At 39.9% G+C, this 26,092-nt stretch overlaps 1 protein-coding gene and 1 long non-coding RNA gene across 3 annotated transcripts in view; one reads left to right on the top strand and one right to left on the bottom strand.

The window, feature by feature from the left end:
- The window catches only part of LOC103041759 (complexin-1), an 82,161-nt gene extending 74,839 nt beyond the window's left edge, over positions 1 to 7,322 (bottom strand). The window contains exons 1-2 of one of the 2 annotated variants that reach the window (XM_007228031.4): positions 6,986 to 7,322; positions 5,330 to 5,448 (exon numbers count right to left, since the gene is read on the bottom strand). In XM_007228031.4, the coding sequence (XP_007228093.1) occupies positions 5,330 to 5,360 (31 nt within the window). In that variant the 5' untranslated portion in view covers positions 5,361 to 5,448; positions 6,986 to 7,322. Of the gene's footprint in view, positions 1 to 5,329; positions 5,449 to 5,549; positions 5,631 to 6,985 lie in introns of those variants that run through there. The other variant, XM_007228032.3, reaches the window with a different exon arrangement.
- The window catches only part of LOC125799038 (uncharacterized), a 59,947-nt gene extending 36,801 nt beyond the window's left edge, over positions 1 to 23,146 (top strand). The window contains exon 3 of the long non-coding RNA XR_007437856.1: positions 22,998 to 23,146. This is a non-coding gene — a long non-coding RNA (uncharacterized LOC125799038). The remainder of the gene's footprint in view (positions 1 to 22,997) is intronic.
- The last annotated feature ends 2,946 nt before the right edge of the window (positions 23,147 to 26,092 follow it).

Below are 26,092 nucleotides of genomic sequence, written 5' to 3'. Positions count from 1 at the left end.
TAGGACATGTGAACATCAACTAATGGAGGTTGAGCCTGCAGACCCTCAGTAATGAATCTGTCACTTGAGTGGTCATCACTGTGCTGCAGCTTCACGTGACCCAGCCTGCGTGACCTTTACTTCTGACTAGAGGTGGAGCCTAATAGAGCTTGATGAAGGAGATAAACAGTAAATAACTGAGTTATAGAGTGTTTATTAAGTCTTTTATTGTAATTGGCCCCGTTCCACAATTTCTTGGCCTGTACATATGACACATGACAACAAATTACTCATTTTCATGTTGACAAAAATGCTTGACAAACATGAAGACAGAAGCAAAAATTTATTTAGTAAGAAAGCAAAGAAATAGAGATTCTGAAATAGAGATTCTGCTGTTGAGTTTGTGCAGCAAGATGTAGTAAAGAGAAGGCGTGGTTTAAACAGGTATGTTTCTCCCATAAAATCCTGGACATTTGATTTGACAATTGCTATTTTCAGTGTTTGCAGCTTGATTCATGTTACTGATATGGGATTATTAAGTGGAGTAGAGAATGTAAATAAGTTATTTTACTGCAGATAAAAGGGGTTTTGTATCACCTACACCTGTAGCCTGTATATGGGACAAAGGTTTTTAAGGGGTTAAATGCCCCTGAATGCTAAAAAGTACAGGTGAGTTTTAATTATAGAGAAACACTCCATTTCAGAGCTTGGAGATATAAAACACAAAGTACAGTCCCTTCAGGAGGTGTTACCAAACGGAGCCGGTCTCTGTGTGTGTCAGAAGCAATCTTCACACCACAGTGCTACCTGTCCAAGTGAGATGTATCTCGTTTCCTGTAAGAGCAGGTGCCAATACGTATGCCACTGACGGGGTGTTCATTTCCTCAATTGACTGAATGTGTTCTGCAGATGAGGCCCTTAGTTCTCAGACTGGTAAGAGAAGTGTGATCCAGAGATTCACAGCTTAAGGGAAAGACTCTTTCAGATAACAGTCTGACATATTATTTTAAACAATTGTAAAACCAATTAGGGCCACTGCATTCTCTTCTAGTCCTAATGTGCTATTTTTTCCACCTCTGCCATTATATTGTATCACTGCTACCACATCTTTTTTTAGATATTCCAATAAAAACCAGTATCAATAAAAAACAACTATTTACACAGTGTTTTTGTTTTAAAAAGACAAATAGAATATAACATAATATTTATAGTATCTATAAAGTATAGTATGTCCCATGACTTTCGCCATGTTTCAATAAGGCTAAAGAATACTACACTAACCTGCAGGATACATGTTATATAGGGCTCCTGCATTAAATGTGGAATAATAACTTTAAACAGTTTATTTTAAATTATTATATTTTTTATTTATGAAAAGTTTACATTTGTGAGGATTTATTTTTCACAGCACTCTTAAAAATTAAGGTGCTACAAAGGCCCCTATTTTTTAGTAATCTTCAGAGGGTTATCTATTAACTGCACACAGCGCAGCTTGATTTAGGGTGTGTCAGTGTGTCTTTGCTGTCATAACAACAGGAAAAGTATGCCTTGCATGGCTTAAAACATGCAATTAATCATGGGTGTGTTTTGGGTGTGACGTGAAATAAACCAAACTGGTATGGAAATGTGTGAGCGGGAACGCAAAGCCCAGCGTACCAATTGCAGCTGCAGCTCTTCGCATCACGCGTCACGATGTTACATTTCCAGGGAGGTGTCGAGCTATGTCATAGGGTACACGGCTACACATAGGCTACGGCCTAAATTGGCCTTTGGTGGATTGCTATTTTAATGGCGCAGCAACCTCAACGTGTCCAGCGCTTCATGTCACGCGGGGGTGTACGCATGTTGGACAAACATCTGTGTTGACAATTCACTGCAAAGATACCAATGAACATCTATCTGACTGTTGACATCCATCTAGATTGTATTCAGTCAGTGGCAGACCTGTGTTTTCCATTGCCAAGATAGCAATACGCCACACCTGCCACACCCGTCGGTGTAGATATATATTCACAAGTGTCTTGGTATTTAAACAATGCAAGTGCAAAGAGTAAAAATAGGCTGTTGGTGGAGTGTAAGATAGCAATAAGCATCGGAACACGCCTTATGCATATGTAAGATAGGGCCCACAGAGGTTTTTTTTTAAGTTATACTACAAACAAAACATTTTTAATTCCATAAAATAAGCATTTTTATAAAGGTAAAGTTGCTAATGAATCTTTGCACTGAATTCTTAAACCCTCTAAAAGATTTTTCACACTCACACATTACTTTTAGAACATGTTTTTATGTTTCTTCTGTGGCATTGTTAAAAGAAGCCTTTGTTCCACTTTCTTTTTCACAATTTTTTAGACCCATCTTCTGGTGTCAGTGCAAATTTGGATGCATAGCCAAACCTTTACATCTGTCTGTGTGTGTTTTTTGTGTTTGTGTGTGTGTGTGCGAGTGTGTGTGTGGTTGTTTGGTCTGTAGAAGGCCGTGCAGGCCGTGCATGCCCCATGTCAGCCTCATTAGCACTCTGGCTGTGCCGGGCTCTTTCCACACGGCTGCGCTGGTTTCAGAAAGGGAAAGAGATGGTCTGCTGAAGACAAAGCAAGAGATAAAGAGACAGAGGTGAGTGTGTTTGTGTATGTGTGTGTGTGTGTGTGTGTGTGTGTGTTCTCAGGATATATGTTATCAAAATGTGCTCTTTAAGGGGGTGGGGGTGGAGCACTGTAAGAGACTAGGGAGAGAGAAAGAGAGAGAAAGATGGAAAGAGAGAGAGGCGGGGGTAGAGAGTGAGCCAGCTCCTCAACAACAGAGAAAATGTGAGTGTGTGTGTGTGTGTGTGTGCGTGTGTGTGTGGAAAAATCAATGCATCTAATTGCAAATGCGTATGTGTGTGCGTGCATGTGTGCATGTATGCCTGTGTGTGGGAGAGTGTGTATTTACATCTTATACTGAGTAAATATTGAGTAAATGATTTAATAAACTATGGACAACATTTCTCCCAAATTCCAAATAAAAATATTGTCATTTAAAGCATTTATTTACAGAAAATGAGAAATGACTAAAATAACAAAAAAGATGCCGAACTTTCAGATCTTAAATAATGCTAATTAAACGAGTTCAGAAATCAATACTTGGTGGAATAACCCTGGTTTTCAATCACAGTTTTCATGCATCTTGGCATGTTCTCCTCCACCAGTCTTACACACTGCTTTTGGATAACTTTATGCCACTCCTGGTGCAAAGATTCAAGCAGTTCAGCTTGGTTTGATGGCTTGTGATCATCCATCTTCCTCTTGATTATATTCCAGAGGTTTTTTATTTTAGTAAAATCAAAGACACTCATTATTTTTAAGTGGTCTCTTGTTTTTTCCAGAGCTGTATATATATATATGTGTTTTCTTATAGAGGATATATATAACCTCCCTCCCTGACCTTGCACTGTATATATATCTATATATATCTATATATGTTTGTGAGTGTGTGCTGGTGCGTGTGTGTGCAGGGGTGGCTGACTCCTGTGCTGCATTAGTGCTGATTGTGCAGTGATGCTCGGGAGGTTTGTGTCCCGCGCTGCTGATTACTGCTCTGCACCGGTGCCTTGGTGCCGACCTGTGTCCCACCTGCTGACCTTGGGCCTCTAAATCTTAGCCAGAGCCAGACAGGTCCATTATTTCACCTAAGCCCTGCCTTTATTATCTAATGCGGGTCAGAACCGCCTGGGAGGGCTCGCTGCAGCGGCCGGCGGCAGACGGAGATTGCCCGAGCGCTGATTTACTGAACTGGTCAAAAGGGGAGACCACAGAGAAACAAAGCAGCAGCGGCCCTGGGTTTTATCCCGGTCCGGGGGAATCATTTATTTATGGACGTAATGGACGGACAAGACGTGATGAAAGCAGTAAAGCAGTAAAGAGCTGTAGGAGCTGCAGGAGCTTTTGTCTGGTGCAGATATTCCGACAGTACTATGCCACACTGAGGACTGTTAAGGGCTGTGTGTGTGTGTGTATGTGTGTGTGTGTTTGGGTGTGTTTTCTGTATTTTCTTCTGGGCAGTTAGGAGGGCAGCTGGTATTGACTGGACTTCAAAATCTCTTTAAAAACATGGAGCAAAGCAACAGAAAAAAGAGTGGAGCAATTTACCAGCACATTTCTGTGGGGAGGAAAACGGAAAGTTGTAGAAAAAGGTCTTGTGCCGGAGATTTTTGGCAGAGCTCTACTTTCTCAAGGGTGAAATCTCTTTCCACACAGTTCAGTTGCTTTCGCTCGTTTCCTTTTTGTATAGACGGAGCCGTGCGCCGGACCGGGGATCCGAACGCTCGTCTCCCCCTCCTCCTCCCCGGCACCTGTTTAATGAAATGAATCCCATTCCTGCTTTCTTGCTGGGATATATCCTATCCACCCCAATCAACCATCTCCTGCTTGAATGCACATCATAAATTCAGAAGCTGAGTGTCAGCCTCAATTAAAATGGGCTGGGAAACAGCCGCAGAATTAAGTAGCCCTTCCTTCTGTGAGGGGTTGGGAAAAATCCAATCCTCCATCAGAAATGCAGGAAGGGATTAATCAAGCACATTGCAGTCCTCCATTTAGAGGTTTAGCACTGCGTTCTTTAAAATTTTTTTTGCGTGCATATTCATGAAATGAGTGCCATTATAATTCAGATGTGCAAAACCTTTCTCTGCGCCATGCATTTTCTAGATTGCACACATTGCAAGCATGTGCATTTATGTGCAATTCAATTCTCTTTCATTTCTCCCTGGAGAAATTAATTAATTGTCTTGCAGAAATCAGCCACATCAATTTAAAAATAATCCAAATATATAGTGCAAAATATTCTTGTTAGCAATGAGAATAATAATATAGAAAAATATTAAATTAATTAAGTGCAAGGGGTTCAAAGAAGTCTTTCTGAAAGGGCTCTTGCGGAAAAAAAGAAAAGAAAAAAAAACAACAGAGCGCTCACGAGCCGGGGGCACTGCGCAAAAACCTCGATGCGCTCACCAAACACACACACACACGCGCACACACACACACATGCGTGTGCGCAACAGCAGCGCACTCTTATGACAGCATTCTGTCAATCCTATTGCTGTGAGCTGCATTTAAACCCAACCACTCCAAAAGTCCAAAGCAGTAAAAAAAAAGTCCCATTTACTTCCACTAACAAAACAAAGTGACACAAAATAAAAAAAGGAACAGGGAATGGGTTTACTCCACTGCAGAGCACACAATCCAAATACATCCAAATGCATTCACACCCCGCACATCTAAACGCATGCATTTACCACCTACCATTTAACCCCAGTGCCCTCCCACCCCCCTCCCATAAAACACATAAAAACACAGGACAGTGATGGACTCACCTCCCAACGCTTGCTTCATAACAAAATTCATGGTGATGGCTTTTGATTCCTGCCTTCTTCACGTGCAGATATTACATTCACGGTACAACAGCCTCTTAAGTAGTCCTTCCTTACCAGATCTGTGAACGAAAAACACCACACACCAACACGCACCATAAGCTTAGCTCAACAAAGGCAGCACTTCTGAAACTTAGAGGCTCGAGAACTTTTTCCGCTTCACCTGATTCTCTACAGCATTCGTGCGCGTGCTTTTTAAGCTCTCAGCTCTCAGCTCTGAGCTCTCACTGAAGGACATTAGAGGTCAATATAGCGCACAGAGAGAGAGAAAGAGAGAAAGAAAGAGAGCAGGGGGGTGAGTGGTCCTGTCAAACACACTGCAATACACCTTCTTTATTTTGCTTTAAACATGCTGCGAGAGATACTGGACCAAAACCTGACCTAAACTCTTTTTCCTCTGGGTCAAACAGTAGAGGGCATTTTGCAAATGGGTCCAGCTGTGGAGGGCACAGGTAGGACCACCACAGGACTGTTTTTTTTTTATTATCCCTTGACATCTCACAAGCGAAAGTCAAGCTAATGAGCAAGCTCTTGATGCTTGTTTATGGGTCCGATTTTCCTGTTCCCTGTTACAGAGCTAGCCTACAAACACCGGCTTTGGTAAGATTTAGGGGTCCAAGCACTGTTTAGCAGCTATCACATGTTGGTAACCTTTATCCATAAGTGTTCAAATATATGGACAAAGGTATTTAGACACCTCATCATGCTTTGTTTCTTCTAGTTGACCCTGCTTTTGTTTAAATAACTGTTTCTACTATCCAGAAGAGGCTTTTGTCTACATTTTGGAGCACTGCTGTCAAGATTTGAAGCATCATTGAGGTCAGGACAGGACTATAGATGATCACCACCCAACCCTACCTCATGCAAAACTCCACAACTAATCCTAAAAGTATTGAATGGAGCGGGAATAGCATTTCAGTGCTTCACAACTCCACAAAATGCTTTGTACTGCTCTATCCCGTGCTTACCATGCCTCCAATGCCTGGCACTACTCATTTGACCAATGCATTCATGTGTATCTGCTTCACTGAGTCCTATTCCTCTCTAAGGGTCTCCGTCCAGTAACATATCTGACAAGCACGAGCCTGAACTCGTAAAGCCTGAACGCACCGGTCTGATATCTTCCCTAATATCACAGGTCTAGCCAATAAACACCGGCGTTTGCAATTGCTGGGGTGCAAGCACAGTTTAGCGGCTATCCCACAATCTTAATGGTTAACTTTCCATTACCCAGCTGCTGCATCAAGCCTCGAGCCCCGATCAAGGATCGGATGGTTTGGTTATAGGATACGAGTGCACATATATGCATACCCTAATGCACGCGAGAGGTGCTCACTTTGATGATAAAAGTGCGCGTGCATTGGTTTTATAAGCATACTGTTGTAAACGCGCAGCGTTCTAAAAACGCTGTGGTGGTGCAAGCATCCGCGCTCGAGCTGCATAAAGAGAAAGGGCACAAAATGCACGAGATGCACGAGATGCACTTCCTCGTTTGCTATATACATTGCAGGCGTTCACTCTCTCTCACACACACACACACAAGCGCGCCCGCGTACATACACTCACATTCGCGCGCACAGAGGTCACCACGATTATTACCTGGCCGGCGTGCCTTATTTAAGCGTGCTTCTCTCGCGCGCGCGCCTGACGACGAAGCCCCTCCTTTGGCCGGTGAAGTTGCGAGACGTGCAGGACGGGGCTGATCAGCCGCTGCGAGCTCCTAGCATGTCCGCGCGCGGCTGCAGGAAAAAAAAAGAGAGAGCGCGAGAGAGCGAGAGAGAGGGATGGAGAGGACGCGAGAAGGGTGCGTGCGCGCGCGCGTGCAGCTCGACTGAATCACATGAAGGGGCTCCCGTCCGAGGAGGCGCGTCCCACGCACGAGAAGGGGGGCGATCAATTATTCACGGCGCCCGGGCTCCACTGCTCTCTCTCTCTCTCTTTCTCTATGTCCCACCCTCTCTCTCTCTCTCTCTCTCTCTCTCTCTCTTTCTCTTTCACGAGCCCAACCGAGAGTGCACGTTGAGGTTAGCTCTGATTCGCTGTTCTGCAGGGTTTGGTATGTTTCAGGGTCCTCCTGCAGGTGTAAGGGCGCGTGCACCTATGTGCACATACACATTTGCATATTCATATATATATATATATACATTCAGAATTTAAAGCTCATGTATGTGTTTTTTTTTTTGTTTTTTTTTTATGCAGTGCAGCTGCTGCCTTACGTTGAAGAAGCAGTGGGAAAAAAGGGTTGTTTCTTTCCCACACCCCTATTCAGACAGGCCCCGCCCCCAGTGCTACGATTGGCTAGTTAGTAGTTCACACTCAGACGCACAACCATCCTATGGTCTAAGGAGAAATGAATGCCTGCCCTGTGTGAGTGTGAGCTTATAGCCAGTCATATCAATGGAGTGGGCTTACAAGAGCCAATCCCAGTGCAGAAGGTGGGGCTATGTAACAGTGTGCTCTTCATCATTTGTTTCACACTATAAAAGCAAGTCCCAATGTGAGGTATTTTACAGTAAGAAAAGCTATAGGTGTGTGTGTGAGTGTTTGCTTGCGTGTCTTTGTGAGGACCAAATCAAAACAGGGACATTTTCCTTGCATTGGGACCTGTGGTGAATGGCAATGCAAAGGGATATGCATGTGGGGACTCAATCTACTGTGCTGTCTACTGAGGGCAGTAATGTCTTCTATATTGTATTCCTGGAATACTTGTGACAATGTGAATGGGGGAATGTTAAATACCCACACAATTTAAATCTGATGTCCCTAAGTTTAAGGATTTAGGGCCCTCTCTGGTGAGAATGGGTAATTGCACAGAGCATGTGAAAGAATCATTTTTAACTGTACGGGTGTGATGCGGTCTCCTTTCAGAGCGGATGAATCAGAGAGAGAAAGCATGCTCAGTCAGAAACTTCACTCATTGGTTTCTTTGTTTGTACTATGGGTGAATGAGCTACTGAGGTCTGAGTTTCCCCTTCTGAAGTCTCCATTGCTCCACCAGCCGCTCCCATTCAGTAAAACTGAGCCGGATCCTCTTTAAGAAGCTGTACATGGGACGTAAGTACATAGAGACGCGTGATGAGGCCAAAAGAACTCGACAATCCAGGTTTTAGAGTGAGTATATTAGGCTTAACAGGGATGGTCATTTCAGAATACTGGTACCATTAAACACAGTATTTTGTCCCTTTCAGTTTAAAAACAAAATAATATGCATTGCCACTTTAAGAAACTGAACTCTGAACTGATAATTCACGTGGATTTGCCATCAAGCAATTATATAAAAAAAGACATACTTACTGTTCAAAACCTGTTTAATATGCATGCAAGCCATTGCAGTGCAAGACTACATTCACAACTCTGTTAGCCATAATGATATGGAAAGCAGAAATGCTCTTGACTGGCTCCTTTCTACCCACTTTCTGCCCGCTCCTCACTAAGCCCCACCCCCAGTGTCATGTCATATTCCTTCCTCGTGTTTAATATTGTTAGTACTATTAAAAACATTACATATACATTACCTATGATCAGAGATCAAATACGTCTACACAACAAAGCCAAGTTGTGTCAAAAAACTCATATACTCATAACACCTATCCAATCATACAAGCAGTGTGAAGGCACTATATTTGGTTCATTAGCCATAAATATTTAAAAGAAAATAGAGTTAATGTAGAAGCCTGTTCTGGGAGTGATATTTTTTTCCTGTAAGAGTTTAAAATACAGGACTTTTTTTTACTACAAATCATCAGAAATCATTGTGAACAACATGTTGTAACACTACAAATGATACATCTGGTAGATACACTAGATTTCCAAAAGTGTTTGTGCACACATCCAAATCATTAATTGTTCTTAGTTCTGTTATTCATTTTATCATTTCTTATCATTCTTAACATTTTACTTTACTTTTACTATTATCTTTTTATTTATTATATTTTATAATTTTGTTTTTCTTTTTATGTGTCAATTAGTTTTTTTATGGTATTTTAGAATTTTCTGTGTTACATATATATTTTATTTATATATTATTAAAAGTTGATTTAAAATTAGTACTTTTTTATTTTTTTAGTTTGTTTACTATTTTATTCCTTATTATTTCTAATATATTATGTAATGTTTTGAATCCCTTTGACGTTGTAAATGCTCTGCAACATTATGAATGAGGGTGAAAATAAAGGTTGATTGATTGATTGAATGATTGATTGATTGATTGATTAAACTCAAATCAAATTCAAATCACTTTCATGGCCACAGGTGTAACAACCAAGTTTTCCTTACTGCTAAAGATCCCACAGTCAACTGTCAGTGTTATAACAAAGTGAAAAAAAAACATATTTTTGATTGATAGAGCTTTTAAGATAAGATAAGATACGATAATCCTTTATTAATCCCACAAGCCTTTTAACATGCAATTGTGCATTACATAATGAACAGTATTTAAAATGTGCATTCAGAATTGTTAAACCTCAACACATCTTTGCTTCTGAAATAATCTCTCTTTTTAGTATCACTTACTTTTCCATCCTTTTGTTTTGCATCCCATATATTGGGGTTCTAAATGCTTTTCAAAAAACATGTAGCGCTCATCTTGTCTTTGTTTTATGTTCTATTATGAATAAAATGTGGGTGTTTGAGATTTGGATTGCATTCTGCTTATATTAACATTTATTTACATTTCACACAGAGCCCCAACTTTTCTTGTATTGGGGCTGTGCTTCAAGATATCAGAGCTTCGAGAGATGTTTTTCCTGTATTAGTCTGAAGCATTGAGAAGACACACTTACGCGTCAGTCTCCTCACTGTTAACCAGATGCTTTGCATGTCTTTGTATGCTACTAAGCTGCAGCTAAGTAATGAGATGAATAAAATCAGCTCCATTTATCCAGGGACGAAAGACTAAAAAGCTTTATAGTGACAGGTGCAGGGCAGCTTGCGGTCGCCACCTCCTCACACTTCATGTGATAAATGCCAAAGCCGGGCCTTTTCTTTCTGTAATAAGGGCTCTAAAGGCCACTATAGTCTCATTATACCCAGATTAGTCTTCAGTGACATCAAACTGACACCAGCCTTATCAGCTTAACTTCATGTAAAGTAACATGGTGGGTGAAATAAAGCGTGCGGTTGGCATAGTTTAATTAGTCTGCAGCACATGGCTGGGTTTTTGTTGCTTTATTAATAAGACGATATGGGATCAAGGGTTTTCCGGTCACTTTGTGTCCTGTGTCAGACATCTTGTCACATCAAGGCAAAAGCGGGTCACTCAGAGATGCCTCATCTTGGGTTTGACTTGGTTTGGACTCATCAAGTGATTTATAAAGCTTTGTTTCCAAATCCAGCTTTTGTACTGATGCCAGGCGTGAAAATGATTCACGTATGGAAGAGCAAAGCTTGGTAATAAACCCGGATTACAGAGTGGAGTGGGCGAAAATTTCTAAAATATCTCAGCACCCACTCCGAGCCACAAACAGCAAAGCAGCCTCGCTCCAGCTCTCTCCAAAAAACTGCTGCTGCTGGTACTGCTTTTTCTCTACCTGATACAATAATGACGACAGTAAGGAGGAGGATGACAATAGAGATGACGATGGCAATGATGATGAAGAACCTAGAAAACATGGCGGTGTAACACAATCAGGGGATTTATCCATGACTTCATCATGATTCACAAATAAACTCTTTTATTGCAACTGTTCTCCGGTCAGATAGATTTCATTTCACACTGGTAAACATCCCATTAAAAATATTGAGGAAATTGTAGCTTAGATTTTACCTTTATCTTTACTTACGTTATACTACAGTTTACACTTGTCCCAAGTTGCACTAAAAGGGATACAATTGGACATCAAATTTAGTTGGCAATTCTGATTGCCAAAACTGTGGAACTAAAAGACCAATTATTATAATGTTTGTTATTATTATAACTCTTAACTAAATCACTAGGTTGTGTTATCAGATATTAAGGACATCATTTGACAGCAGCAATCTTCTTTATTTAGCATGTTCATTTTTGAATTCTGCATTACAAAGCTGAAATCTCTTATTGTTTTAGCCTGTGATTCCACACACTGGCCATTCCACCTTCCTAATTTTAGGCACCAGGTTGGCAGGTATGGACACAATAGAAGGCAAACACAATGTGTTGCAGCTACAAAAGCAAGAAACCAAACTGACCTGCAGAAACAGCATTAGATGCTTCCCAAACTAAAAAAGTAAGAAAACTAAAACACACCTAAATACTAGCAATGCGTTTGATAGATGGAGACAGCTTAGAGTCCAAAGGACTACAAGACAAATGCAGAGCTGGCTATTACTTGTGAAACATTGCAGTAACTGCTAAGTGTATTTTTGCATTTAAGTATGTTTTTTGGCAGAGCAAGGGGCCTGGTAACGGACTTGAGCTAAAACAGCCAGTAATGCATCAAGCCTTGTGTTTTCTGAGCATTGGTGACACACTTCCCTCTCTCTCCCAAACTGAACTGGACTCCATTTCCCAGAATGCCGCTGACACTCTTGATCATCACATCACACTCACTCAGTCTCAGTCACCTGACTATTGATTGTTTTCACCTGCTTCTCTGTCAATTTATACCCCCTCCTTTGTTCTGTTCATTGCCATTACTAGCATTACTAGCATTCCTGTCGCTCTTGTTTAATTTTTCATGTATGACCGTTTGGTATGTACCTGTTTAGCATTTATCCTGGTGTTGTGATAAAAGCCACTTTCCATTTTTAAATCTGCATGTGTCTGACTTCTGTCCAGTTCTGACAGTTAGTTGTGCATATCAACAATAATGAACAAGATGCAGTACACATAAAACGGCCAGGGGCAGTGCAACACTCATTAAACTGGCGAAAAGCTTTGAAGAACAGCTACTTAACTAGCTACAAAAATTCTTGAATTCGTTAGGTGCTAGTTTGTGTAGATTCATTATGCTCAACCTGGCAACGCGTGAGCTTTACACCAAGAATGTAGGGGACGTGGCAGACAACTCTCTTCAGTGTTTTAAAATGAGTCTGCAGTAGCCATTGTATACTCTTGTGCTCATTTAGTACATACTGTTGCTTTAAGAATGATATAGGATTAGTGCACAGCTTCAGGAGGTCTTTAGGGGTCTGGGGTTGGGGTTTAGTCTTGAGTCTTTTCAGACGTTTGGTGTGGATCTTTGTGTAAATTTCTGTTTTTTTCTCCCACTTCCTTAAAGCTTTGTTTGCCCTTAAGCTTAAAACTTCTGAACATTGTTGTTTTTTTATTTTTGTGAATGAACCAAGGGCAACATGGTGGAGGATTCTAGCCTTGCTCCAGTCACTGTCTGTAAAGAGTTTAGCATGTTCTCACAATCACATTTCCTCCGACCTAAAAAAAAAAAGCATTGTAAATTGCCTGCTAGGTGGAAGGGAATTGATGCATTGATTATCCTTATTGCATTTCCCAGAAACCTTTACCAACTGACATCACAGTGCATGACTCACAACCCACCAATCAGGAACTGTTTTTCCCAGTCACTATCCTCTGGATACTAATCACTGTCAAACAGCTCTGAAAAAAAAAAATAAGAGACCACTTCAGGTTCTAAGTTAATTTCTCTGATTTTACTATTTATATGTATGTGTTTGAGTAAAATAAACATTGCTGTTTTATTCTATAAACTACAGACAACATTTCTCCCAAATTGCACATAAAAATATTGTCATTTACAGCACTTATTTGCAGAAAATGAGAAATGGCTAAAATAACAAAAAAGATGCAGAGCTTTCAGACCTCAAATAGAGAGAAAATAATTTCATATTCATAAAATTTTAAGAGTTCAGAAATCAATATTTGGTGGAATAACCCTGGTTTTTAATCACAGCTTTCATGCATCTTGGCATGCTCTCCTCCACCAGTCTTACACACTGCTTTTGGATATTTTCATGCCAATCCTGGTGCAAAAATTCAAGCAGTTGAGTTTGGTTTGATGGCTTGTGATCATCCACCTTCCTCTTGATTATATTCCAGAGGTTCTCATATTGGTTAAAGTCAAATAAATCATAATTTTTAATTGATCTTAAGTTATTTTTTCTAGAGCTGTATGGTTCTGATTTACCTATGTCTGTTTAAACTCACTGACTATGTGACATATTTACCAACTTTCCCATTTGAACGCTGATTAGTGTTTTACTATTCACTGTTATCTTTGGAGTTTTTTTTTTTTACAAATGAAAATTAAAGCCATCTCATTCCCTGGAGCCACACATGCTGTATGTGGACATACTGAAATATAAAATACAAATAAGTCAGTGTACTGTAGATATTAAGAACACTTACAATATGATTTTCACAGAGGCAGCATGCCATCAGTTCTCTTCATGAACCATGCTTGTGTTTGATGACTGAAGCCAGGAGGTTTGACTATAATTTGAAGCAAAGTAACTACAGTTATTTGTAATGGACAAGCAGGTCTTACGGTCAGCATCACAATAATATAGAACACCAGGCCATAAACCTGGTTAAATTACGAACTGCAGGGAAATAACTCCCACACAGGGTAGTTTATAGCAGGTAATGTGGCCTCAGCCTTCAGAGAACAAGAACAGAGAACGAGAGAAGGAAATACAGAGAGAGAGAGAGAGAGAGAGAGAGAGAGAGAGAGCTTGACTAATACTTGTTCTGACTCACCATTTGAACGAAATTACTCTGGTATGTCGAATGCAGTCTTTTTTTTATATGAAAGCCTCTTAATCTAAAGAGATTTTTCCTTCCCTCGTTTCCTCATTCGAGCTAAAATTACAACCACAATGGTACAACTGTGTACTATTACTCGTACACATGCAAATACACAGTACAAATGCTCCAATGGCGGAGCGGAACCAGTTATAATGGTCTTTTATGTCAAAATTATGGAAAATAGGCCATCAACAATGAGCAAGCAAGCAAGCACACATTGAGGCAGATACACACAGACAAATGTGAGTTGTTTTTGAACACAAATGAGCTGTATCTCCTCTCCACAAGCCCACCTCTCCATTTGTACACATTTTCTCCACCGGTTGCCAGACTACAGGTTTGTGGTAATGGGCTGCTGTGCAGGTGAGCTCTCCAGAAAGACAGAGGGAATGAAGAAAACTGCTCTGTTTCCTTTGGTCTTTTCCAGTTGCCTGAGGGAACATTCCCTGGCTCCACTGCACTCCTGCACCAGCTCACTGGGGGAGATGGGAAATGCTCAGCTTCTCCCTGCAAGTCCCACAACAATGTGAAGAAGATGAAGGTTCTACTGCTCAGTGTCTTCAGTTACACTAGATAGTATGATGATACTATGTCTACTATGAGCTGCTGAATAGTAGCATTAGGTAAACGAGACAAATGAGGCAGTTTCTTCCTTGGTTATGGCTAATTAGTACGATTGTTAGTCTAGGACTACCTATACCATCCAATCTAAGAGGAACTGGAGCCTTCCAGCAAAAGCTTTCTCTGATTTTGATATTTATAGGTTTATGTTTCAGTAAAATGAACATTATTGTTTTATTCTATAAACTACACACAACATTACTCCCAAATTGCAAATAATAATATTGTCATTGAGAGCATTTATTTGCAGAAAATGAGAAATGGCTGAAATATGCTGAGCTTTCAGACCTCAAATAATGCAAAGAAAACAAGTTCACATTCATAAAGTTTTTTGGTGGAATAACCCTGCTTTTAATCACAGTTTTAATGCATCTTGGCATGTTCTCCTCCACCAGTCTTACATACTGCTTTTGGATAACTTTATGCCTTTACTCCTGGTGCAAAAACTCAAGCAGTTCAGCTTGGTTTGCTGGCTTGTGATCCTCTATTTTCCTCTTGATTATATTCCAGAGGTTTACCATAATTTTTGGTAAAATCAAAGAAACTCATCATCATCGAGCTAGTCAAACCAACAAGACCAAGGTGGCTGACCAGTATGAACAGTATGAATATGTTTGTTTCCGGCATAGGGTCTGTTTTAGACTCAATGTCCAGCTTTTCACCCTCAGATATCAAAGATTATCCAAAACTAGATAGCAGCAAAAGCTTAAAAAGCTGCTCTCAGGGCAGATTTTTAAGCAGAGATAGAAGATGTGAGTGTTTTAATTAGGGATCAATTACTACTTGCTTTGTTGTTAAACCAAGGATATAATGCGACAAAATACATAGGATTGCCACACTACTATAATGTTGAGCCTGACTGCTTTCTGAGTACCTGAGAATGACTTTATATAACAAAAGATGCTGTAAATCTTTATTTTTTTAGAGAGCTCAAGTGGTAAGTAAATACTCATGGTAACTCAACTCTAACACAGATAGTGACTGATAAACTGAAGAGTGAGACAGTTTTTCTTACAGCAGTTTCTTTATATTCTCTTTTAATTCTCTTTGTACTCTTTCCTAATGTATGTACTTATTCTTTAGGTAGACTCCGCCTATGACTGTCTATGGCTATGTATGGCTATGTATGGCTTAAGTGTTTCCAGATGTGTACCACAAATCTATAAAGGGGTCCCCAAAGAGTGGAGAAGGGATAGAGAGCAGGAACATCGGATTGGCAACATCTCTCTCCAAATCTGGCCTAGGAAGCCTTGTAGATATTGTCTTTGTCTTTTGTAATAAATAATTGTATTACACTTAAGACAATGTCTGCGGTGTCTTCTTCCTCACCTTCAAGCATCTTCACAGCAAAGAGACAGCGGTAAACGACAATAGTACTTGAATTTCATTGTCAAGAAGAAAAGTTTCATTGTGGGCAGCCACATCAAACATGCTGACATGAGTTTGATGTCTGGCAATCAAGGGAATGAAGGTGGATTGTGTTATTATAAAGATACATCTTGTTGCTATGCTGCTCACCTGCTTAACCAATGTTTGTTCTCGTGACCAGACTAGATCTTTTAACATGTACTTTAAAACCATCTGACACCATAACTTTGAGCATTACTTGAAGAAAAACTTTAGCTGCTTTTTCTGTGAGTTATGTGAGTTACGTGGACTCCCGATAGGTGGATTGATTTTAGGCTTAAAAGAAGACTTGGTCCTGTTCGTTACTTGGAGGAGGACACTTGAGAATGAGGGTGATGATGCCAATACTGATGATGTCCAATTATATATCCGTCTGTAGACCAAATTGCTTGTCGAAGTTGTCAGAATGCACTGTCATTCCCTTCAGCTCTCCTCTCTCCCTCTCTTTTTCTCTGTCAGTCAGTGAGTCATGACCTGCCCTTTCTCTCACTCATCCCTTGCAGTGATCTGTCTATTTCAGGATATCAGTTTATGGAGTAATGAGCCGGTCATCGCCGAGCCTGACCTCAATTCTGAACACACTAACATTTCGGTCTGCACTTTCTCCGTGTGCACCATGATCTCACAAACTCCTTAATGGGACTCAGTGAGGTATTTTTTCACAGCATGCAGCAGACGCTTATTACCACACACGAGGTCAGAAGACAGGACAGGACAGGACAGTGCACTGCAGAGGAACTCTATATTCAGAAATACTGGCTTGACACTAAAGACATTGAGATTTTAATTTTGGATTATACATGGTCATGGCAGGGCAAGCTGACACTGGCCTCCTCGTGGCTTCTAGATTAAAATAGTCTCTCTGATACAGGGCACCTGTCGTGACTTCCTGAGGCTGACTGTCGGCACTTTTCCTCGCCTAATTTGTTTTCCATTAGGGGTTGTGCAGTTTCTGAAGCATGCACTTATTCACAGGGATTAACCTTGTCAAAACAGGTTTAACTCTCAAACCACAAGGCTGACCTCCTCAATGCATTTAGATGAGAAGTTACAGTTCATTAAGCTCTCAGCATATATGAGTGGTTCACAAACTCAAGCCTGGCTGTAGTGCTTGGTGGACAAACCAAACTTTAAACTTTCGTAGATCTAAAAACAAAAAGTTGGTTGAGTAAGAACTGAGCAATCCAGTAGAGACATGTCAAGGCCAGGTTAGGTCAAAACCAGAGTGAGCAGTAAACAATATATGGGAGTCGCTAAGGAAAAGTAAGTAAACAAGCAAGAGTCAAAACCGAAGACCATCAGAAAAAAAAAGAAAAACAAGCCAAAAAAAGAAGCAAGCCCAAAAATGAGACAATACCAACAAGTACACAGTATAACACTGTACACACTGATTTGCTAATGGCAATACTTTGCAATGTGCCAATTAATCACACACAATTACCATATTTTGTGCACTATAAGGCGTGCCGTATTATAAGGCACACTATCAATAAATGTCTATTTTCTGGTCTATTTTCAGTTTTGGTCTATTTGCACTGAATATTAAGGCACATTTTTAGAGACACTATAAGGAACTTCTAATTCAGCAGGTCTCGCCGCTGGGTGGTGGTGGTGGGGGGGGTAGCTAATTAAGTTAAGTAAAGCTGAGCTTAGTGAACAAAACTGTAATAAAAAAACTCTTACTTTTAAAGTCAAATGAACTTTGGATATTATTCTACACACATTTCTCTCCTGATAACGGTTTGTATGGGTGAGTAAAGCTCTTCAATCTATGTACAGTAAACTTAGCAGCAGCTCCAGCAGTGCTAGCTGGGGTTAGCAGCAGGCTACAAGATCATAATACTCACCTCTGAATGGTGAAAGAGCTAACATGTTTAGTGGTTAATGCTAATGCTGCTCCAACAGTGCTAGCCGGGGTTAGGTGCAGACTACAGGACAATAATGCTCACCTCTGAGCAGTGAAAGAGCTAGCGCGTATAGCAGGTAATGCTAATGCTTCTCTAGAAGTGCTAGCCGGGGTTAGAAGCAGACTACAGGACAATAACGCTCACCTCTGAATGAAGAAATAGCAGTTAGCAGCTAATGCTAATACTGCTCCAGAGCCGGTGCTGGAGAACTCAACTGAAACTCCTGTATAACTTCAGTGGCTTTACTGCTCCTTACGACCTGACTGATAAAATTCATACATAAGGCACACTGGATTAAACTGACAATTTTTGTGAAAATTAAAGTATAGCCATGGGTGGATCTAGACATTCTTTAGTGGTTCTCAAGCATTCCTAAGTGCTAAATTATTAAAAAAACATGTTTTTACACACTGTATTTTGGGGTAGTTCCTTAGTTAAATAGGGACACAGATTGCAAAATTAATTATGTGGAAATGCATGAATATCATAGAGATATTTTCATCAAGAGCTAGAATTCACTACTTCAAGATGGCAGCAAAGCGCTGTATTTCAGAATGCTGGGGGAGAATGGAGTGCACAGAAGTTTGTACTTGGTATCCTATTTCACTACACCCCAAGTCTATGTCACACCGGATTTCTCCCAATGTCATATAGATGTCCAAGCTTGAGGTTAAAGAAGAGGTTGAAGAAGTTCTGAAAGATAGCACAGGAAGCAGAATTCACAAGCCTCAATGGCACAGGGTCGACCTACTCAGAATTAGGCAGGTTGCAACTTTTATATTTCAACTTGAGCATAAAGTTAAAAACATTTTAATGGACCAGTTGATCAAAGTATGCATTTGTTCATGACATTGAGCAATTCTGATTTGTTACTACCACTTTTCAGAATAAAGAAAAGGAGATCTAGAATATAAGGACACTTCACAGACCTTTCAGAACTGAATTTCTACACTTCATCCGGTTCAAAATCACATCTTTGAGACGTCTTGTCACATTGGGTGCTTATCATGTACTACAAAAATCCTTTAAAGTCCTTTTATTGATTTTCTTCACAGAAATAAATGAAAGACAGCTGCGTAGTTGGTAAAAATGACTGAAATATTTGCTGAATTAGGAAAGAAAAGCTCCCAGGTAGAAATAAAAGCCCCTTACCAATTTACTCTGGTAATTCTGGACAAAGACAGAACTTTATTTTTATTACATGGAAAAGCTCTGGCTAAATTCTTGGCCTGAAATAAGGCTTTTTAAAATGTTATCCTAGCTGACTTAAAATACACTGAGATTTCAGTTTATTGGGTACAATAATGCAGAAGCCTCAATGGCGCAGGGTTGACTTTCTCAGAATTATGCAGGTTGCAATTTTTATAGAATGTTTCAACTTCAGTAGTAAAGTTTGATGGAGTTTTATTAAGCCAGAAACAGACCAGTTGATCAAAGTATGCATTCGTACATGAAATTGGGCAATTCTGATTTGTTACTACCACCTTTCAGAATAAAGAAAAGGAGATCTAGAATATGAGGCTAATTCACAGACCTTTCAGAACTGAATTTCTACACTTCATCCGGTTCAAAATCACATCTTTGAGACATTATTGTCACATTGGGTGCTTATCATGTACTACAAAAATCCTTTAAAGTCCTTTTATTGATTTTCTCCACAGAAATAAATGAAAGACAGCTGCATAGTTTCTAAAAAATAACTGAAATATTTGCTGAATTATAGAAGAAAAGCTCCTTGCCAATTTACTCCAGTAATTCTGGACAAAGACAGTCCTTTATTTTCATTACATGGAATAGCTCTGGCTAAATTATTGGCCTAAGAGAAGTTCTGACTTGGAATACACTGAGATTTTTAGTTTATTAGGTACAATAAAAAACAGACGTATGCATTTGTACATGAAATTGAGCAATTCTGATTTGTTAATACTGAGATCTAGAATATGAAGCCAATTCACAGGCCTTTCAGAACTGAATTTCTACACTTCATCCTGTTCAAAATCTCATCTTTGAGACATCTTGTCACACTGGGTGCTTATCATGCACTGCATGGGTGCACTGAAGGGTAAAGGCAGATATAAATAACCGAGTGTATAATAGGAGAATGAGATGCCCTTTGCTATAACTGCCACTGGAAACTGTTGAGAAGGCAGTTTATTGAAAATAATTACCTAATCAGAGTTGGTATCGTTTCTCTGGGGAATCACAGGCTGCTGTTTAATGTTAGCACTTTCTGCTAAAGTCAGCAATCCTTTTCCAATCCTAGAAGCCATAACCCCTACATTCAGCCCAAAATGGCAGAGTAAGGACACCTATACAGTAGTTTCCTGCTTTTACACGACAAAAAGCATTTCTGCTGCTATCTGTGTGCCCTGAGAGCTTCATCATTAGGAAAGCATGAGCTGCATTGCTCTGTCTGGAAGTGATAACTTGGGGGTAAGGCTGAGTGCTCAAATCCACCGTGGTGCGCAGTACGACTAGCCACAGGTGATGAGGCTGAGAGAGCGTGCTTAATGCCAGGCCACCTGTTTCGCACGGACTGCTTTAAACCAAAAATAACCAGATGGCACAAATTCAGGAAAATAAAGAAGCGAGAACAAGGCCGTGACATCGCTGGAACAAAGGGGAGTACTATTCCCTCCACAGATGCTGAAATTAAATATGGAGGCCTAAATTATCCCTGGTAGCTGGCCGGCCCACTCTCAGTGGTGTTACATTAATTATCTTCCTCTGATAAGTGTAAAATAATAGGGATTTGATTGACTGAATTTAGAGCCAGTGTGTATAAAACTGCACTACACTTTGTAGTCAGCCTTGCAGCCTAAAATTAAACTCCTTTTATTGACTTTCTCAAAAGAAATAAATGAAAAATTGCTGCATAGTAGGGTGAAAATGACTGAAATATTTGCTGAATTAGTGAAGAAAAAAAGCTCCCAGGTAGAAATAAAATGTCTCATCACTTTACTCCTACCTGACTTGGAATACACTGAGATGTCAGTTTATTGGGTACATTATACAGTAGCTACATTAATTGAATATTTAATTAGAAAGACCATTAATGTGCCCTATCAAGGTTGTCATAGAAGGTTAGTGACTGTAGTCCATCTCTTCTTACCCAGTGTTTTACAACCTTCTACTCTGCCAGAATGGAAGAACCTCAATGTATAGTGTAACTGAGTGGTGGGCCATTCTTAGCACAGTAGTAACACTAACATAGAGCAGAAATGTTTACAAAACTGGCTAGCCATGTTCCAGCCAGAGCTGTTATCCTGTTGGTGCAGTATGCTCTAAACATGGCTTGTCAATGGCTTTATCTTAAATAAAGCCTATTTAACATAGCAAACCGATGTCACATATTTTCAGTTACACTGCCTGGCCAAAACAAAAATCTGCCTGCCAAAGAAAAAAGGTCACACACTCTAATATTAAGTTGAACCACCTTTAGCTTTGATTGCAGCACACTTTCACTGTGGCATTGTTTCAATAAGCTTCTGCAATGTCACCAAGATCTTGTAGCAGCATTAATGATGGTAGAGTCTGACCGCTGCACAAAGCCTTCTCCAGCACATCCCAAAGATTCTCAATGAGGTTAAGGTCTGGAATCTGTGGTGAATAATCCATGTGTGAAAATGATGATCTCATGCTCCCTGAATCACTCTTTTATAATTCCAGCACCATGAATCCTGACATTGTCATCTTGGAATATGACCGTGCCATCAGGGAAGAAAAAATCCATTGATGGAATAACCTGGTCTATATTCAGTATATTCAGGTAGTCAGCTGACTTCATTCTTTCAGCACATACTGTTGCTGAACCTAGACCTGACCAACTGCAGCATCAACCCCACATCATTTACATAGTTAGTTGCTTGACCAGGCAGTGTATAAAGCATTGATATAGTCTGGCAGTGATATTCTGCTCCTGGAGGAGTCATTTGCTAGTCTTCACCCTCCTTGTTTTGTGGCATCACTAGTGATGGGGGATAAAGAGCTGAGTAACAGTTGAGAAGGAGCTGAATTGGTGGGAAAATTGGCCTAGCCAAATTGGGAGAAAATATGAAAAAAAAAAAGAAAAATTCTTTGGATGAGAAATAGTTGAGTTCATACCTGTCTTTAGTAAATTACTGTGTTAATTTTGTAGCAAATCTAAGGAGAGTGTGAGACTTCTCATTTTATTGTACTCATTTTATTGTACTCAATAAACTGAAATCTCAGTGTATTTCAAGTCAGCTAAGATTAAATTTAAAAATAAATATTTCTCTTAGGCCAAGGATTTAGCCAGAGCTTCGTCTTTGTCCACAATTATCAAAATAAAGTGGTAAGGCCCTTTTATTTCTACCTGGGAGCTTTATATTCTATACTAAACCTCAAAAGGAGTCACATATAAGATTACTGATCTCTGTATGCAGCAGGAGACTTGTGCAAAGGTGCTTAAATATATCTTTTTTTTTTGTTTTTTTTCCTTCCCCAGTGGTCCCAGTGGTGTAGACAGTTATTATTTTTTTAAATAACACATTTTTGTAATGTAAAGATTTGTAATTTCTGATTCTAAAATTATATTAAAGTAAACACATGCTCACATATAGACATGTGTAGCTGTAACGTAATTTATTAATCTGGAACTGATGTACCTATTCACATTTAGTCCATCCGATTCCTTTACAGCTTCTCAATGTTGACAGATGTCCACTCCTCAAACTCTCCAAATAGTGTTTTGTCTGCAGTGGTCTGATTTGGTCCCTTTCCATAGGTGGCCAGAGTAGGAGGCAGGTGATGAATTTTGCAGCAGAGCCTGAGCTACAGTCAGTACAGTTTTGTGAACAAACGAATTGCAGCCTACACTGTTGATGTTTCCTATAATTGGACAATGAAACTGAAACACCTGATATTTTAGTGTGGGAGGTTTCATGGCTAAATTGGAGCAGCCTGGTGGGCAATCTTCATTAATTGCACCTTGCACCAGTAAGAGCAGAATGTGAAGGTTCAATTAGCAGGGTAAGAGCACAGTTTTGCTCAAAATATTGCAATGCACACAACATTATGGGTGACATACCAAAGTTCAAAAGAGGACAAATTGTTGGTGCACGTCATGCTGGAGCATCTGTGACCAAGACAGCAAGTCTTTGTGATGTATCAAGAGCCACGGTATCCAGGGTAACGTCCGCATATCACCAAGAAAAACAAACCACACCCAACAGGATTAACTGTGGACGCTGTAAGAGGAAGCTGTCTGAAAGGGATGTTTGGGTGCTAACCTGGATTGTATGCAAAAAACATAAAACCACGGCTGCTCAAATCATGGCAGAATTCAATGTTCACCTCAACTCTCCTGTTTCCACCAGAACTGTCCGTCAGGACAATAAATTATTGTGGTCTAAAACCAGGTGTTTCAGTTCCATTGTCCAACCCCTGTAGATAAAAATTAGGTGTAGATAATACACTGGAATATAAATCAACAATCTGCAATCTGCAGAAATTATTATTTTTTTTAAATCAGTAAGATGCTTCTAAAACACTGATGGTAGAACTGCTTCTTCACCACTCCACCAGACGTCTGCTCTCTCTCTTATACAGTGTGCTCGAACTGGAACTGTGCCCACTAGCTACCTTTCTGAGCTGGGGACACGGAACAGAACACCTCACGACAGAGAGAGAGAGAGAGAGAGAGAGAGAGAGACCTCACACAGTGAAGGTGAGTGAGGGTGTAGTGCCTCATTAACAGACTGAGGGTCACTCAGGGCATCATTGTGTGTGCCCTGTTTGATTTCAGGAGAAAGACTAAATCTAATGAGGATAGATGGAGAAGGGCCTGAAGCCTCAGAGATGGCCAATGTCTGGCACTCTGTCTGCCTGATACACCAGAGCTCATCTCTTTCTCTCTCTCTCTTTCATACACACATACACACTTAAGCACATGAGCTCAGCTCTCAGGAGCAAGGCTAGTCTGTAGTGTGTGTGTATGTCATGCACAAAAGCAGTGTTACACTTTAGCTGGGAAGCTGTGACACAGTTGGACACAGTTGTGGAGGAGTGTGTGAATAACTCGCACACACTTTGACACTGGGAGCTAAGGGTCTGTTTACACCTGGTATTAACATGAGTTTATTACGTCTGGATTTCACTTGTCTGCATAAACAAGCCAGGTGTGAACACAGGACTGGTCTTGGACAGTTATTTAGTGTGGAAATAATGCTAGGACTCAACTATTTCAACAGTCAAACATTTGGACATACCCCTTCTCATTTAGGTAACGCTTTATAGAAACGTTTTAGAAGGTACAGGGTTTGGACAATGAAACTGAAACACCTGTCATTTTAGTGTGGGAGGTTTCATGGCTAAATTGGAGCAGCCTGGTGGTCAATCTTCATTAATTGCACATTGCACCAGTAAGAGCAGAGTGTGAAGGTTCAATTATCAGGGTAAGAGCACAGTTTTGCTCAAAATATTGCAATGCACACAACATTATGGGTGACATACCAGAGTTCAAAAGAGGACAAATTGTTGGTGCACGTCTTGCTGACGTATCTGTGACCAAGACAGCAAGTCTTTGTGATGTATCAAGAGCTACGATTTTCAGAGTAATGTCAGAATACCACCAAGAAGGAGCAACCACATCCAACAGGATTAACTGTGGATGCTGCAAGAGGAAGCTGTCTGAAAGGGATGTTCGGGGGCTAACCCGGATTGTATCCAAAAAACATAAAAGCACGGCTAAACAAATCACGGCAGAATTCAATGTGCACCTCAACTCTCCTGTTTCCACCAGAACTGTCCGTCGAGAAATTATTGTGGTCTAAAATCAGGTGTTTCAGTTTCATTGTCCAACCCCTGTAAGTTTTCTATTACGGTGTAACTTCTCTGGATGAACCAGTGCATTCAAAATACTTATTAAATTATAAATTAAGTACAACCAAGAACAAAAGTTGAACAACTAGGTAACTTTCTGAAACTTACCTTGTACTTTCCCAACACTTTTGGTGTAACTGTTCATAATGAATCAGTATTATATAAAATACTTATGGGGTCCTACTTGTACTTAAAGGTAGGTACAAATAAAACATAGGAGAATCTGCAATTTCCCTAAACTTGTGGTGCAATTTTCATATAAAATTATAATATATTAATTTTGCTCTTTGTTCATGGCAGTTATGAAGGCTTCATTCCAGTCACACTCCAGGAAATTATAATTCTAATAATTGTATAAGTTTTAAAAAGAAGATGAGAATTTGATTTATGCTTTTAAAACTGTCAAGGGTGATGAAGCTAAAAACAGTAAGAGTGGAGTAGGAAGAAAACGTATAGTTTGTAATGTCAAGACTAAAATACAATAATATTTATACATTTTCAATAACATAATCAGGAATGCTGAGATTTTAAAGAAAATGTAGTAATTAATACACAGAAACCACAGTTTTTTTTTTATGAATGGTTAATAAACCCACACTTCACCTGAATTTTACTGTTCTTACTCTATAATACACAGTATTTACTTAGTAAGTACTCAGAAACAATGGGAAGTGGGCTGTATTATATAGTGTAAAATGTTTTACCATTCTTACTCTGTCACTACACAGTACTTACCCTCTAAAACACAAGCTGTATAAAGCGTTAGCCACCTGCAATCTCCAGTCTCTGGACTATGATACCCAGAACGCACCACACACTGACGTCACTCCCTCTCAAGATCACGTCAATCACCTGAATATTGAATTCTCCTGTCCACATCCATATAAATACACCTTTGCTACAACACACACCCTGCTGAGTATTGATGGTTTGCCAATCTACACCACCTTTATGCCTTGCGTACTCTCTCGTTTTTTTATCTTATTTTTCTTTTTTTTTCTTCCTGCCCTCTGACATATCCTTGCCTGTGTGTGACCCTCGTTTTTATGGTATGTCTGCTCCCTCTTGCTGCTGTTCACTGGTGTTGGTTGACCCTGGTTGGTTTGACTACTTTTTGCATTGATACTTCTTTTAACAAAGTATCTTAGTGGTATCTAAAGGTGTCTGAGTCCTGTACAATCATGACAAGCTTTAAGTAATAAAAAAGCCTAAATTTTATACCTTAGATTA

Source organism: Astyanax mexicanus, chromosome 2, assembly GCF_023375975.1.
Source record: "Astyanax mexicanus isolate ESR-SI-001 chromosome 2, AstMex3_surface, whole genome shotgun sequence".
NCBI lineage: Eukaryota > Metazoa > Chordata > Actinopteri > Characiformes > Acestrorhamphidae > Astyanax > Astyanax mexicanus.
This window is presented reverse-complemented; position numbering and strand designations above follow the sequence as displayed.